The sequence below is a fragment of the Anomaloglossus baeobatrachus genome, chromosome 5 (assembly GCF_048569485.1).
Source record: "Anomaloglossus baeobatrachus isolate aAnoBae1 chromosome 5, aAnoBae1.hap1, whole genome shotgun sequence".
Lineage (NCBI taxonomy): Eukaryota > Metazoa > Chordata > Amphibia > Anura > Aromobatidae > Anomaloglossus > Anomaloglossus baeobatrachus.
In genome coordinates this window covers 19,428,657-19,445,600 of record NC_134357.1, presented here as the reverse complement: position 1 = coordinate 19,445,600, position 16,944 = coordinate 19,428,657, and the positions used below count along the sequence as shown (strand labels likewise).

At 49.0% G+C, this 16,944-nt stretch overlaps 1 protein-coding gene across 1 annotated transcript in view; it reads right to left on the bottom strand.

The window, feature by feature from the left end:
• LOC142310672 (gastrula zinc finger protein XlCGF66.1-like) overlaps positions 1-3,192 on the bottom strand; it is a 41,559-nt gene extending 38,367 nt beyond the window's left edge. The window contains exon 1 of the mRNA XM_075348256.1: positions 3,098-3,192. Within this exon, the coding sequence (XP_075204371.1) occupies positions 3,098-3,175 (78 nt within the window). The 5' untranslated portion in view covers positions 3,176-3,192. The remainder of the gene's footprint in view (positions 1-3,097) is intronic.
• Positions 3,193-16,944: the final 13,752 nt, after the last annotated feature.

The window sequence follows — 16,944 nt, the reverse complement described above, 5'->3', positions numbered from 1 at the left end:
GGTGCCTCCCTGGAGAGATACCAAGCCTTCCAGGCCTTGATCCCCTCCAGATACTGAACGAGGTTCCCCCGGGAGACACTGAGCCATATCAGTCTGTGCTCCTCTTTCCGGATGTCACCAGGGGTGACCACCGGGGACACACTGTGCCATTCCAAGCCGGGCTCCCATGGCCCCCTGACACAGGTAACAAATATCTTCTATGGCAGACGCCGGGTAACTATAGGTCTCCTCAAAGGATTGGAAACCACTGGTGTATAGGGAAGCTCTGCCTTTTAAAGCTGTAGTTTTCCTGTCTTTGAAGCAGAGCCTGTCTCTCGTTGGTGCTGTCATGTGGAAGAGAAAATATTAGATTTTGGTTTTTGTTATTTAAATGAGGAAAACTATCCAATATCACGTGTATGAGTATAAACAATAAGTGAAGCTTTAGGATTAGCAGATAATTTGATGACACCAAATTCTAATTTCACCATCAATCAATCGAGTGACAATTAGGTGTTTTATTTAAAGCACACCAATCACCAGGATTTTCGTATATAACCTAAAGCCAGTGCTATACTGGCACTACAAGGCTGCTTCTATACATACCTCTAGTGGTCAGCTCAGATGTATAGGTTTTGAAATCCAAGAAAGTAAAGTTTATAAAATCATCAGCTTCTTGAGTGACAGCAGCTGAGGAGCAGATAATATCTGGGAGGGAATTCATAGTTATCCCCTCCCTCTGTTAGAATTAGCATAAGTATTATACAATCAATGTAACTTTTCACTCCCAGGACCCGTGGGAAGTCATAATGTGGTGCCCCTGACCTGGTCAGGTGCCATTGAGTACTGCACCCATGCTGGGTGAGTGCAAACAGGTAATCCTGAAGGCTGGAATAGGGTGTGTACGCACAGACACATAGTGATCAGGTCTCACACACCATTGATGGGACCCCTCGGCAGACCCAGGAGGGGGCGTGCCTCCACATCCAATCAAGGAGTGCGGTAGAGAGGCTGGAAGCTAGGTTGCAGTGGCAGTCAGAAAGAGGAGCTGGAGGTAGCCAGTCTGAAATGGAGATGCACGAGAGCGGACACACTAGTCAGACCCTGCACATATAGTGGCCGATGGCGGGGGAGACTGTTGCCACACAGTCAGCCTGGAAGACACCTAAGAGAGAGGACAGGCAGTTGAGTACGGGGACTCCTGGTAACCAGGCACGAACGGGGTACAGGTCCCTAGAGCCAGACATCCATTTAGTGGTCTGCTAAACCTGCAGGTGGAGGGACTAGAGGTTTCTCACCAACCAAAACAGAGTCCGAGCATCAGCAGCAACAAGGGAGCCCATAAGGAGGATCGAGCCTGGAGCCATCTTCCTTGGTCCACGCTGCCAGCAAACGGGCCAGAAAGGGGAGAAAAGGCAGTTGTGACTTCCCTGAATGAATCCCACGGTACTTTAAGTCAGGGGTTGTCTGAAACAAGAAGTGCTAGGAAGGCAAGTTAGCGGCTACCCTTATGCCAGCCTGAAGGATACCTGGTTCCACCTGCTGTATCTCAGTATCGCCCGGGTTACCTCACAAAACCAGCTGAACTTGAGTAAACAAGTTGAAAGACACTTCGGACTGAGCCTGAGTTCTTCTGCGACCTGTTATTCCACACACATACACCCGAGCCCCTGGGGTCAGTCTCACTCTCGGGAGGCCACACCATCCAACTGCAGATCCCATCAGCCCCAGATGCTCGTTAAACTGCAGTGGTGGTCATTCCTCATCCTGACCGCAAACAGAGAGTGGCGTCATGATTCATATGTAAATAACCTGACATACCTGTTGCCAGCAGTGATCAAGTGGAGCCCCTGTAGTGTCCCCAAAGGTGGAGTGAAGTCCCTGAGGCGACCGCTGCAGGTGGGCGACACAATACCCATGTGACCAGAAGGGGCGGGGCCTCAGCCAACAAAGCTGATATCAGGAAGCAACATTTTTCTGTTGGCTGAGGCCCCCCCTTTTGGTCACATGGGTATAACCTCACAGGTCCTGTGAGTGAAAAGTTAAATCGATTGTATAATACTTATGCTAATTCTAACAGAGGGAGGAGATAACTATGAATACCCCCCAGATATTATCTGATCCTCAGCTGCTGTCACTCAAGAAGCTGCTGATTTTATAAACTTTACTTTTTTGGATTTAAAAACCTATACATCCGAGCTGACTACTAAAGGTATGTATAGACTCAGCGCTAGTATAGCACTGGCTTTCGGTTATATACAAAAATCCTGGTGATTAGTTTCCTTTAAAGAACAGAGCAGGGAGCTATTAAAGTCTGATGACGTTTGTGAAAATGTATCAAACAAGATTTTTGAGGACCTCAAAGAGTTATTTATTCTCTTCAGGCTTGAAAAGGTCTTAAAACTATTGCTAAAAGAGTTTGGACTGCACCAATCCAAAATCAGACAAATTGTGTATGGAGGAGATGGAGACCAACAAAAAGCAAGGTGTATAACAAACAATCCACGAGGTCTCAAAGGAACCCAAGGTAACTTCAAAGCAACTAAAGGCCTCTCACACATTAGATAATGATAAAGTTTAGCATCCACCATCAGATATTATTGAAAAACAAATGGTGTGCATAGCAAGATTGTAAGGAGAAAGCCACTGTTCTCTAAAAAAAAAACAAACAAACATTGCTGCCAGTCTGCTAAAGATCACCGGGACAAGCCAAAAGGATACTAAAATAATGTCTTGTGGACAGCTAAGGCTAAAATAGAGATTTGTGGTTTAAATGAGAAACATTATGTGTGGAGAAAGAAAATGTATAAGAGGATAAAACCCTCCTCCCATCTGTGACACACGGTGGCGGTAGTATCATGGCTTTATCACTCACAGACACGTCACACTGGATCATTCTCATCTAAAAAATGATGTGGAATATTTTTTTGGCTCTTTTGTTTGATTTGGAGTTTTATCTACTTTTAGGACTTATATGAAAGTGTAATATAGTTTTAGGTCAAATTTATTCAGAGAGATGGCAAATTCTGAAGGGTTCACAAACTTTCAGGCACCACTGAATGTCCATCTCTTAATACCATAGATAATGATGTAATGTGACATCACCAGAACCTCTCACCTCTCCAGTAATCCGGAAGAGGATCTCCAGGGTGAGGTTCATTAACCTCTCCACCATCTGGTCTCTGTCCTTATTCATCCTTGATGGGTCAATCAGTAAAATTTACGGTACCAAGAAGATCTTCACTGAGAGGATCCTAGCTTGTTGGAATCTGAAAGGAAAGAAGATGAGTAAAATCATCCAAAATCCCACTGAAAAAATCCACTTACTATGGATAAGGGAAAACATGTTATTCACATCCTGGGAAGGAGTCCTCACGTGAGCTCCTTCCACACGTGGCAGATGACGGCTGTATTTAACAGCCAAAATTTGTTTCTAACAACTGCCATTTAAATGTAACGGTGGTTTCCTGGTACCTGTTCTACTGCTGCTGAGTTAAACAGTTGTCGTGTGGCAGTAGATCTGTTACAATGTGCCGGAATTACTTTGGGCAATGGAAATCAGGCATTGTGTTATGATATTCGTCCACTGAGGATCGTTAATTGTACTTTGCGGCCATCTAGTTAGGTGTTAATTCGCTTCACCACAAGCTGCCATGGAAATGGCTGGGAGGAGTCTCCACCGCAGTGCTGAAACGTAAACTGGATAAAAGCAAGTCTAGTCAGGAGGAGACCAAGAAGAAGCTCCCAGATTCTCTGTCACAGCCATGCTGAGGGAACATCTCTCTCTCCATATAATTACCTCCACAAAGAAGTGAAGCTTCCTACAGCCAGGAGAGATAAGGCTGAATATGTGCTCTCCTGCATACTGGTTTCCTATGTGCTTCCAGCCAGAACCAGTGTAACAACAATGCCGCGGAGACACCATCACAAGTTTCTCAACGCTGGCAGGAAACTAGCCAGATCTTTCACCGGGAAGAAACAACCACGGGAAGGAACAACCACGGGAAGGGCAGTCTCCAGTCAAGGAAACCACCTATACCAAAACATGGTATCCATCCACATGGGGGCCTTGTTCTAGTGTCACTGCGTTGAGAAACACGTGATGTTGTCTCTGCAGTATTAGATGTTGATCTCCTCGAGGTCAACCATCCTTACCTATATAGAACCAGTGTAACGTGACTTCTATGCCACAAACTCTGTCTGCTCTACCCCCTGCAATAGGGAACGGTAGCGCCAAAACCGTGAGTAGCTTGATACCACTATTGTGTTGCCACAGGGAACAAAACCGTGAAGGTCACTCCATCAGCAAAGCATTAACTGGACTGTGCATTATATTACTTCCTACAGCAAGTGAGGGGAACTGTGCTCCAGCCGCCCTGAGAGGCCTAAGCTTTGCTTGTTTCATGAGAAGACACCTACTTTCGTAAGCGAAATACCAAGTGTATCCTATACAGTGAACTGCAGCCTACATGCTATTATTCACTTCAGTAAAGTGTTATGTTTGCAAGTTCACCCGTGTGTCTGGCTGCTTGTAACTGTACAAACATCACAGGCGCTCCAACACCTGCACCCAGACACCACCTCCATAGGAGCGCCCGCAGGAGGTCCTATACCATCTCCGTAAGTGCCACCTCCCGCTATTGACAATTGCTGTGGACATGAGGGAAGTGTTTAGGGGTTCAGCAGTCCACTTCAGCTACCGTGACAGTACCATCTGCTGCCAGTGGAAATACATATCCCCACTGGCCCCTCTTGCAACATCTGGCGCCTCCCCCGTGGGTCACCACATAACGCTCACTGGTACCCGCGCATATGAGTTCCCATCGTACATTACAGAGTAACACATAATTCAACGTATACCAAGAGGATTGAGGGTGCTTTTTGCAAGCTTACAATCTAAGAGGAAACAGTGGGAACACAAAAGGTAAAAAAAATGTGCTCGTCATGTATGGTTAAGCCATCACTATAATAAATAGAGGAATTCAAATAACGCTGCATGAACCAGTCATCATCCAGTATCTGTACCATACATAAGAATATGAATAAAATGACACCTTGATATCTGGAACCGATGTCGTATTCCAGGGAAATCAAGGTTTTTTTGAATAAGTAAATGACCTGTTAAAGGGAACCTGTCAGGTCCAATATGCAACCAGAACCACGAGCAGTTCTGGGTGCATATTGATAATCTCTGCCTAACCGTCCCTGTATCTGGCAGCATAGATAAAGAGATCTTTAGAAGAAGTATTTCTAAAGATCTTATATTGTATGCTAATAAATGAGGGGACAAGTCCCCTGGGCATTAGTTCCCCTGGCTAATCGCCTCCATTAGCATGTTAGTACACCCCTGTGGGCCCCAGTGGGTGTGCTAACATGTTAATGAATATGCAATGTCACAGGATGATCTCACTCACCTCTCCGCTGCAATCGCGTCTGACGCAGGATTCCGGCTCAGTGCTCATGACCCCTGAGTTTGGGTCATGCGCACTATGAAGCCGGGTGTACGCGTCCTGGCTTCACACTGAAGTAGTGCGCATGATCCAAACTCCGGGGTCATGCGTACTGAGCCGAAATCCTGCATCAGATGCGATGGCAGTGGAGAGGTGAGTGTGATCATCAAATTCATTAGCATGTTATTGGGGGTGACTAGCAAGGGAAGTAACGCCCAGGGGGCTAGTGCCCTAGGTCATTAGCATACGATATAAGATCTTTAGAAATACTTTTTCTGAAGATCTCTTTATCTATGCTAGTGTATACAGGGACGGTTAGGCAGGGATTAATCATTTTCACCCATAACGGCTTGTGGTTCTGGGTGCATATTGCACCTGACCGGTTCCCTTTAAGGTCTCTGAGGCAGACATAGATCTCCCTGAGAACCTGCCTACAGAGATTATTGTAAAAGAAAAGGGGAATTACTAGTGTGAGAAATGTCTATCAGGAGAACGGCTGTCAGTCATGACATGTCTCACAGTGGTTGTGCTCCCGTTCATTTACAATAAGGTCTGGAATGAGATTCTTGGGGAGATCTATGTCTAGCCCATAGATCTTTAACAGCTCATTTACATATTAATAAAAATTTACAATTCTCTGGGATAAGACATCGGATCTCAGATATCAAGGTGTCACTTTATTCAACTACATATGATTTCTATGCCCATGAAGACGTCTTAGGAGGGTTAATCTTACCGACACATGCCCATAAAGTGCTTAGAGTTGAACAAAAATAGTCAAGAGACCGTGGTCTAGGGGTCACATTATTATTCCATTACCAGAACTCTGCGAACCTTCTAGCTGCCGGCACCCCAGCTCAACTTATGAACAGTAGACCCGGTGTGAAGACATTTGTGCATCACTCCACAATGATGATATCACATTGAGCCTTCTAATTAGAAGCTGGGCTGCCGGCAGGTATTAGGAGTTTTGCAGGGCTCTGGCAGCAAAATACTACTGTATCTGCTGGACCGGGGTCTACAGAATCTTTTTGATCAACTCTAGTTACAACCTGTAAAATAAAGGCACCACCCTAAAAAAAAAATATTAACAAGGCCAGACTGCTGAAATTTTTTTTATACCAAAATTGGTGTGAATTTACAGAGAACCTGTGATTTACGATTTAAAGCAACATTAGAACTTTTTTTGTTATTTTTTTTTTATTTTCCCGCTGGAGTGGTGCTTTAAATCTGACTCTTCTTTAATTCCTGATAGAACATTTAGTGCAACATTATTTTTGTGCAGCAAAATGGGACTGTGGGGCAGGAACTTGGGTAAGGTCTTGGGCTCTGCTGCGGCCTTCTCTCTGTTTGTACAAACCACCCGCAGGAAGGGCATCTCCTGGCGGTTTTCAGCAAAATGGTGGTGCGGGTGGCGAATGTGTAGCACCCAGGGGGCAAGGGGTTGTTAAGTCCTTGTAATCATCGCCGGGCCGGTGATGGCGGGTCAGGGATGTCATAGGTGGCCTGGCTCGGTTCTGTGCCCTGAAGTGTACAATAAAGGGGGCGAGGTGATTGGAAGGATATGGTATGTGGATGTTTGTCGTGATGCCACCTGCGGTACGCGGCCAGGTATTAGCTGCCGCTGCGGTCGCTGTCCTCTGGGGCTGATGGTGCTGTTGCAGCCGGGATGGTATCGCTCCCCGCAGGTGGAGCGGGCCCCAGGGAGGATGATAGTGGTGGTAGTAGTAGTTGGGGATGGCAGTCAGCGCCTGAGTGCGGGTTGGCGGCGCCGGGAATGATGAGACTCAGGCAGCGGGTGCGGTTCCAGGTCTTTTACTCAGTCAGTGTGCAGCCCACAAAGTCCCTGTCACCTGCCGTGAAGGGCCTTGGCCGATCCCGGATAAGCAAGAGGGTCGCCACTGATGTCCTGATGAAAAAGAGTCATTTCCTGAGAGTGACCCCTTTGTAGTAGAGCGGGAAACCGGGCCGAGCTTTAGCTCCAAGCCACAGGTCCCAGACAAGATCAATAGAAGAGAATCAGCATCTTGTGCCAACGTCTGTCCTGACTAGACTCCCTGACTAGACTGACTAGAGAGTGTTTGTGCGCCTGCCTTTACCCCATGAGGTGCCGCCCCCCCCAGTGGTTGCCCCAGTGACTGGAGAGTCCCATACCTTGTGATGACCACCCCCCTGCCTACCTTGGTCCAGTCCCCTGTGGTGATGGCCCCAAGCTGTTGTGTAATGTGGGAAGTGGAAAAAAATGGCACTTAACCCCTCTTACCCAAGATGAGTACCGCACCCTAATTGAGGCGCAGTACCCTGTGGCGACCAAAGCCTCAGGGGCGCCACACATGCGCAGATTAAGACTTCGGCTTAATGATGAACCATGAACTCACAAATGTCCGGAAATGAATGTGTGTAAGCTCAGCCCTTGCTACGGCCGGTTCTACCAGAAAATTTAAAAAAATTGGCTCGTACAAATGCAGAGGGGCCGCGGCAGAGCCAAAGACTCTACCCACAGTTCCGCCATATTGCAGGAAAAGGATATTGCACCAAAACTTCTATAATGAATTAAACCACAACCAGGCGGCAGATTTCTGCACAACCGGTGTCTATTCCATCAGTATAACAGCCCCAATATGGCCGCACCTTTACTTTATCAGGTTAAATCATGATGACAGGGTCTCTTTAAAACAAAGAAAGAACAATGGAGTTATTGATTGTTCTTTCCAATTTCTCCTCAAAATAAACGTTCTCTGCACCTAAAAATGGCGCCAATCAATAACACAAGCCCCACAACAAAACTAACCCCCGCTCTCATACTGCGACACCCACAGAAAAGTAATAAAGTTCCAGCTTTTGGAAAACAACAATAAAAAAAACAAATAAACATATAAATAAACACCGGGTTCTAAGAAATAGCTGTGAAGAGATAAACAGTCCCTGGACGGGGAATCTGCACTCACCTCCGCCACCTGCAGAGCCGCACACTGGAGAAGACGCTGCTCTGTGCTTACAGGACCTGCCGTGATGTCACCATCATGTGATCAGTCACATGTGTGGGAGGAGTCAGGGGTCACATGTCCAGGAGGCTCAGCGTGTGCTGCACTGCAGTGCTGGTTGTCATGGTGCTGGATCTCACTTTCCTTCTGCTGTTCCTAGATTTCTTGTTATTTCCTCACTTATATAGCGCTATTACTTCCACATTACAGCGGTGATCACCATCTTGTATATTCCTGGTTATACGTCGTCTAATACGAGCGCCATCTTATCTGATATTGGTTAACCCCTTAAGGATCCGTGTATTTTACCCCCTCATCACCTGGAATTTTTGTTTTGTGGCTTTTTCATCATCGTATTCCAAAAACTGTTTCATTTTTTTGGCCGTCTGATAGGAGCGCTGTTTTTATGTTGTTGTTTTGTTTTTTATAATGCTATCTTTATCTTTGAGAAATTTTTGAGGTTTGTTTTATAGTTTTTAAAATCCGGCAGCTCCGTTTAGACGAGTGTGGAGAACTCCGCTCCTGAGTCCCTCCACACATGCGGACCCTTCCCGGGGGGTCACATCCTAGCATTATTTCTGGTGCGGTCAGTCAATATTCCGAGGTCGTCAGCGCAGGTTTATTCTTTCCTCTTTTAATATTTTCCTTAGCAGGTAAGAGAAAGCAGCGCTGAGTATGGACGGGGTCATGTAAGAGAAGACACTCGGCCGCACTTCTCCTGTTTTACCTCTTAGCAGGTGTTTGATTCAGATGGAAGCAGTGACGATGAGAGGAACATTGTGTGAAAAGAATTCAAATAAAAAATGGGGTGATATAAGTATTTATACAGTATATACCCGGCCTGAGGAGGAATCTGTCTGATGCTGAAACATGTAGCCCGGTATTTATCTCATAAATTCTTATGTATGTATTATCTGCCTGTCTGTTACACTCAGCAGCGGTTATGTCATCCCCCTTTTTTCTTTTAATTTTTATATTATTTTTCTGATACAGGCCTTGCGAATGTATTCGTCCCCCTTGAATTTTTAAACCTTTTCCCACATTTCAGGCTTCAAACATAAAGATAAAAATATTAATGTTCTGGTGAAGAATCAACAACAAGTGGACACAATTGTGAAGTTGAACGAAATTTATTGCTTATTTTAAACTTTTGTAAAAAATCTAAAACTGAAAACTGGGGCGTGCAATGTTATTTGGCCCCTTTAAGTTGATACTTTGTAGCTGCACCTTTTGCTGCGATTACAGCTGCAAGTCGCTACTCAGAAAATAGGTTTTGTGAGGATATTCTGAACAAAGGGTCTGTAGGGGTAACAGACCTAGATTTGGGGGAGGCCCAAGGGGCCCGGACCCTGGTCCACCCACCAAGCGGGGCCCTCCCACCAATATAGGGATAAATATCTCAAAACATGTAAAATACACGTCTATTTACTGTGAACCATTTCTAATGATAAGGAATAGGGATGAGTGAATGTATTCGCCACTATTCGGTATCCGGCAGATAATGGGGTATTCATGGCATTCGCTATCCGACGGCTAATATGGTATTCTCTCCGATACTTTCATTTACATTACTGGACTTCCTGGCGCCTTTTTCCAGCCAATGAACACATCTGACGTTGCTTGCCCTCACTGTAACGCCGCAGCCATCTTTGTTGTAGTTGAGTACAAAAGGCCTCTCTATGCAATTACAATAGCCTAGAAATTTAATTAGTGTACATTACACACAATTTTACTCACACAAGTATTGGGCTAAAAAGTTGTATATTTTATTAGAAAAATTATTTGACATACATGGAAAAACATTTATATTAAAACAAATACGGAGCTGCTTATATCCATAAGTGGTGGTTTAGTTAAATATATGCATGGATGTGGCCAGTTATAATCAAGGTGGTAATACCAGTTAAATAAAGTCCACAAATGGTCACATTCCATTAGTATATAGTTGCTAGCCTAGAGTAATATATATCACTAGAAGGTGGCCCGATTCTACGCATCGGGTATTCTAGAATTTACGTATTGTGTAGTTCATGTATGATTTTTGTTATATATATGTGCGGTATGTGCGTATATTTGTGTGTGCAGCGTTGTCTGTGTGTGGGTGTCTGTGTAGGGCAGTTGTTTGTGGTTTCCAGTGTGTGTGTGTGTGGTGTGTTGTGCAGTGCGCGCGCGCGCGTGTGTGTGTGTTGGGGAGAGGTGTGCACTCTCCATCGTGCTCCATCCCTTATGCTGCGCACCCCCCATCGTGCTACATCTCCCATCCTGCGCACTCCCAAACGTGCTCCATCCGCCATGCTGCGCACTCCCAAACGTGCTCCATCCGCCATGCTGCGCACTCCCCATCGTGCTCCATTCCCCATGCTGCGCACTCTCCATCGTGCTCCATCCGCCACGCTGCGCACTCCCCATCGTGCTCCATCTCCCATGCTGCGCACTCCTAAACGTGCTCCATCCGCCATGCTGCGCACTCCCAAATGTGCTCCATCCACCATGCTGCGCACTCCCAAACGTGCTCCATCCGCCATACTCCACACTCCCTATCGTGCTCCATGCCCCATGCAGCGCACTCCCCATCGTGCTCTATCCCCTATGCTGCGCACCCCCCATCGTGCTCCATCATCCATGCTGCGCACTCCCAAACGTGCTCCATCCGCCATGCCGCGCACTCCCAAACGTGCTCCATCCGCCATGCTGCGCACTCCTAAACGTGCTCCATCCGCCATGCTGGGCACTCCTCATCGTGCTCCATCCCCCATGCAGTGCACTCCCTATCGTGCTCCATCCCCTATGCTGCGCACCCCCCATCGTGCTCCATCTCCCATGCTGCGCACTCTCAAACGTGCTCCATCCGCCATGCTGCGCACTCCCAAACGTGGTCCATCCGCCATGCTGCGCACTCCCAAACATGCTCCATCCGCCATATTCCGCACTCGCCATCGTGCTGCATCCGCCATGCTGCGCACTTCCAAACGTGCTCTATCCGCCATGCTGCGCACTCCCAAACGTGCTCCATCCGCCATGCTGCGCACTCCCAAACGTACTCCATCCGCCATGCTGCGCACTCTCAAACGTGCTCCATCCGCCATGCTGCGCATTACCAAACGTGCTCCATCCGCCATGCTGCGCCAGCATCAGCCTCTCTACCCGCATCATCAGCCTCTCTGCCCGCAGCATCAGCCTCTCTCCTCCCAGCATCAGCGTCTCTGTCCCTAGCATCAGGCTCTCTCCTTCCAGCCTCCCTCAGCATCAGCCTCCCTTTCCCAGCCTTCCCAAGGATCAGCCTCTCTCCTCCCAGCTTCCTTCCTCCCAGCCTCCCCCTCCCAGCGTCCCTCAGCATCAGCCTTCCTGTCCCAGTCTCCCCCAGCATCAGCCTCTCCAAGCATCAGCGTCCACCAGCATCAGCCTCTGTTCTTCCAGCCTCCTCCAGCATCAGCTTCCCTAAGCATCAGCCTCCCTCGTCCCAGCCTCCCTCAGCATCAGCCTCTCTCCTTCCAGCCTCCCTCAGCATCAGCCTCCTCTCCCCAGCCTTCCATAGGATCAGCCTCTCTCCTCCCAGCCTCCTTCTTCCCAGCTTTCCCATCCCAGCCTCCTTTAGCATCAGCATTTCCCTCTTCCCCATGATCAGCCTCTCTGCTCCCAGCCTCCTCCAGCACGCCCTGCTCCTCTGCCGACACTCACACACCCGATCGCATGCACTCACACACACACCCGATCGCATCCACTCACACACACACCCGATCGCATCTACTCACACACACACCCGATCGCATCCACTCACACACACACCCGATCGCATCCACTCACACACACACCCGATCGCATCTACTCACACACACACCCGATCGCATCCACTCACACACACACCCGATCGCATCCACTCACACACACACCCGATCGCATCCACTCACACACACACCCGATCGCATCCACTCACACACACGCGATCGCATCCACTCACACACACCCGATCGCATCCACTCACACACACCCGATCGCATCCACTCACACACACCCGATCGCATCCACTCACACACACCCGATCGCATCCACTCACACACACAGACACTGACGATATCGCACTTACGCGCTCATACTCACAACATCCGGGGATATCACATGCTTCTGGCCATGTGATCCTCCGTCAGGTCCTGGAAGATCACAACAGCACATTTTCGCCGCCGAGAAGCAAGCGATATCCCAGGATGTCGTGAGTATGTGGATGCGATGTGAGGTGTGTGTGAGGTGTGTATGAGAGTGAGTGTGAGTGTGATCTGATGTGTGTGTATGTTTGTGTGTGTGCGTGTGGACCTTCCGGCGCAGCAGGACCTTGATGGGCTTGTAACCATGCGAGCATGGTTACCAACGTATCCACACCACTCCCACCACTGCCGTGGGAGCGGGGGCCGGGGGAGGGGGAGGGAGTACAGTACTCACCTCCGTGACAGCGCTTGTAACCATGCGAGTATCCACACCACCCCTTTGGGAGCGGGGGCCGGAGGGGGGGGGGGGGGGGTTGGGGGGGGATAGGGAGTACCGTACTCACCTCCGTGACAGCCGTGTCAGTTAGAGAAATGCGCGGGGGGAGGGAGGGGGTGGGGCCAGAGCTAACGTGCATTGCGTGAGGGGGGCGGGGCGTGGCGTGGCTGAATTGCCAATGCCTGCAGGGTGCCGGGGCTAGAGGCCAATCTGTGGGGGGGGCGGAGCCTGGGCGAGCGGCTGGCCAATCCGTGTGGGGGCGCAGCCTGGGCGAGCGGCCAATCCGTGTGGGGGGGCGGGGCCATGGCGAGCCCAGCGGCCAATCAGCTTTGTGTCACCGTAAGGACACAATTTTGGAGCATGACAGACAGACAGACAGACAGACAGACAGACAGAATAAGGCAATTATATATATAGATAAGGCAGGGTATACATATTAATCAGCACAGATACACAGTCATGCACAATTGCTGAATTATGTTGTAGTGCATATAGTCATGTATGCCACAAAAGGGAAAGTTCCATTGGGTATATAAATAAGTACCAGGCATGAATGACCATATGGAGCACAAGTATATTACCAGTACAATTATAAAGTGCTTACAAAAACAGCGTACATAGAACATAAGCACAGCAATTGCACATAATAATCTGCATGCAGAGTAACCACTGTCTATATAAGGATTGTGCAACTTACAAACAAGCGTATTTCCACCACGTCTGGTCCCCTCAACATATGTTTCAATGCTGATATCTTCGTCCTGACGGCTGTGGTCAATAATGAAGTGTCATGCAGCGGTGAAAGAGTTAAAGACACTGCAAGACACTTCATTATAGGCAGCAAGCACCCCAGAAGAGAAAAGACAGAAGAAAGAAGATCCCGCAGTCATACTCACCAGACGCCGACCGGGAGCAGGTGAGCGCATCAAGGTCCTGCAGCGGCGGAACACACACACACACACACACACGCACACACATAAGAACAGACACACACACATCAGATCACACTCACTCACTCTCACACACCTCACACACACATCAGATCGCATCCACACACTCACAAGATCTAGTGATATTGCTTACTTCTCGGCGACGATACTGTGCGTGCAGTGACCTTCCAGGACCTGCCGGAGTATCACATGGCCGGAAGCATGTGGTATCTCCGGATGTTGTGAGAGTGTTAGCGCTTATCTGCGATATCGTCAGAATGTGTGTGCGTGTATGCGATCGGATGTGTGCGTGTATGCGATCGGATGTGTGCGTGTGTTCTGAAGTGTGAGTGTATGCGATCAGATCTGTGAGTGTCGGCAGAAGGCAGAGGAGCACGGCGTGCAGCACAGCTGCTGGGACCGCCCACCGGAGGGCACAGGGAGAAGTGGGGTGTGAGTGTATGCGATCAGATGTGTGCGTGTATACTGTCTGATGTGTGACTGTGGAGCACGATGGGGAGTGCGCAGCATGGGGGATGGAGCACGATGGGGGGTGCGCAGCATGGGGGATGGAGCACGATGGGGGGTGCGCAGCATGGGGGATGGAGCACGATGGGGGGTGCGCAGCATGGGGGATGGAGCACGATGGGGGGTGCGCAGCATGGGGGATGGAGCACGATGGTGGGTGCGCAGCATGGGGGATGGAGCACGATGGGGGTGCTCAGCATGGGCGATGGAGCCCGATGGGGGGTGCAAAGCATGGGGGATGGAGCACGATGGGGAATGCGCAGCATGGGGGATGGAGCACGATGGGGAGTGCGCAGCATGGGGGATGGAGCACGATGGGGAGTGCGCAGCATGGGGGATGGAGCACGATGGGGGTGCGCAGCATGGGGGATGGAGCACGATGGGGGGTGCGCAGCATGGGGGATGGAGCACGATGGGGGGTGCGCAGCATGGGGGATGGAGCACGATGGGGAGTGCGCAGCATGGGGGATGGAGCACGATGGGGGTGCGCAGCATGGGGGATATAGCACGATGGGGGGGTGCGCAGCATGGGGGATGGAGCACGATGGGGTTTGCGCAGCATGGGGGATGGAGCACGATGGGGGTGCACATCTCCCCCCAAAACACACACACACCGCCACACGCGCACCGCACAACACACCACACACACACTGGGAACCACAAACACCGCCCTACAGGCCACTGTCTGGCCTGCAACAATGTCCTTCGGATTTCCACCGTCACCTCTGCTGACGGTCTGCGCAGTTTTGATATACGCCACTACATATCGTGTGGCACCAGCAACGTGGTTTATTATGCCACGTGCGGGTGCCACATGATATATGTGGGCCTCACCAGTAGGGAGCTGCGCAGACGTGTGAGGGAGCATGTGAGGGACATTGCTGCGGCCCGGACAGTGGTTGACACCTCCACCCTGAAGACCCTTCCCCGTCATTTTCGTGCTTTTCACGATTGTGACCCAACGTCCCTGAGCATCAGGGGCATTGATGTTATACATGGGGGGGCGAGGGGTGGCAATGTACGTAAAACACTTGCCCAGCATGAAAAACGCTGGATTTACACTTTGGGAACATTATCCCCGAGGGGACTTAATGAGCATCTGAGTTTTGCGCCCTTCTTACGATGACTGCTCTCTTCTTTGTTCTCCCTGGTTTTTGTGCCTTGTTTTTAATTTTTAATTTTTGCATATTTTCCTTTTAGAATCACTGATTCAACTTTGCTGGCACTCTTTTGGAACCACGCTTTTGAAATCAAACATCGACATGGAGCCTTTTATATATTGATTACCTTCCTCTTTATGCCACGACTTGTTACTTATAGTAACACTGTATACTCTGTGTTTTAATATATGCTTTTTCATCAATGTTATATGATTATAGAGTTGTTATATGTTGATTTTTTTCCCTCTCATGCCACGACTAGGACTTTTTACATTGAATGTCCTTGTTATAATATACATATTCCCCGCTAGTGTGGCACTGTTGATAGTTATTTAGTTAGTCCCTTTTGTGCCACGACTAAGGATACTGGCTGTAATATTTGATACTCTGGGTTATAGTATTTGATCTGTCCTCAGTGTCACACTGTTTACATCTTTTTACTTATACTTTTGATTCAATTATGGATGTGGGGCTCATATAATATATTATATATTGATCATTTTTCATCTTGTGCCACGACTAGGACACTTTGAAGTGATACTAAATACTTTGTGTTATAATATCTGTCTTCTCGTTAGTGGCACAGTGTTCATATTTACTTATATATATTTTCGATCATCATCCTGGACATTGTGCTATGGTTATACATTAACTATTCCCTCTGGTGCCACGACTGGGGTTTAATATTGCATATTTTGTGTCATAGTATAGGCTCTCTTATTCATGTCATACCTCATGACTATGTATCTTTGTCTTTCATGCTCGCTCTCGCTTCTCCTCCCCCTGTCGGCGCGGCTACGTCAGTGGCCTGCTGGCCCGGCTCTGTCGGCGTCATTATCGCCTGCGCGCTACCTCTAAGGGGCGTTGACGGCCGACGGCGCCGGGTACCAGTCGCGATGGAGCACGATGGGGGGTGCGCAGCATGGGGTATGGAGCACGATGGGGGGTGCGCAGCATGGAAGATGGAGCACGATGGGGGGTGCGCAGCATGGGGGATGGAGCACGATGGGGGGTGAGCAGCATAGGGGATGGAGCACGATGGGGGGTGCGCAGCATGGGGGATGGAGCACGATGGGGAGTGCGCAGCATGGGGGATGGAGCACGATGGGGGTGCACACCTCCCCCCAAAACACACACACACCACCATACGGGCACCGCACAACACACCACACACACACTGGGAACCACAAACATCGCCCTACACAGACACCCACAAACACAGACAACGCCGCACACACACAACACCCAACACACAAACACCGCAGCATACACAAATATACGCACATACCGCGCAACACACACACATTGCACAAAACATACCTCCCCCCAAAACACACACACGCACCCCACACCCACACAAACTGCGCAACACACACACACAACGCTACAGACACACAGCGCTCTACAAACAACGCAACACACAAACAACACCGCTCCC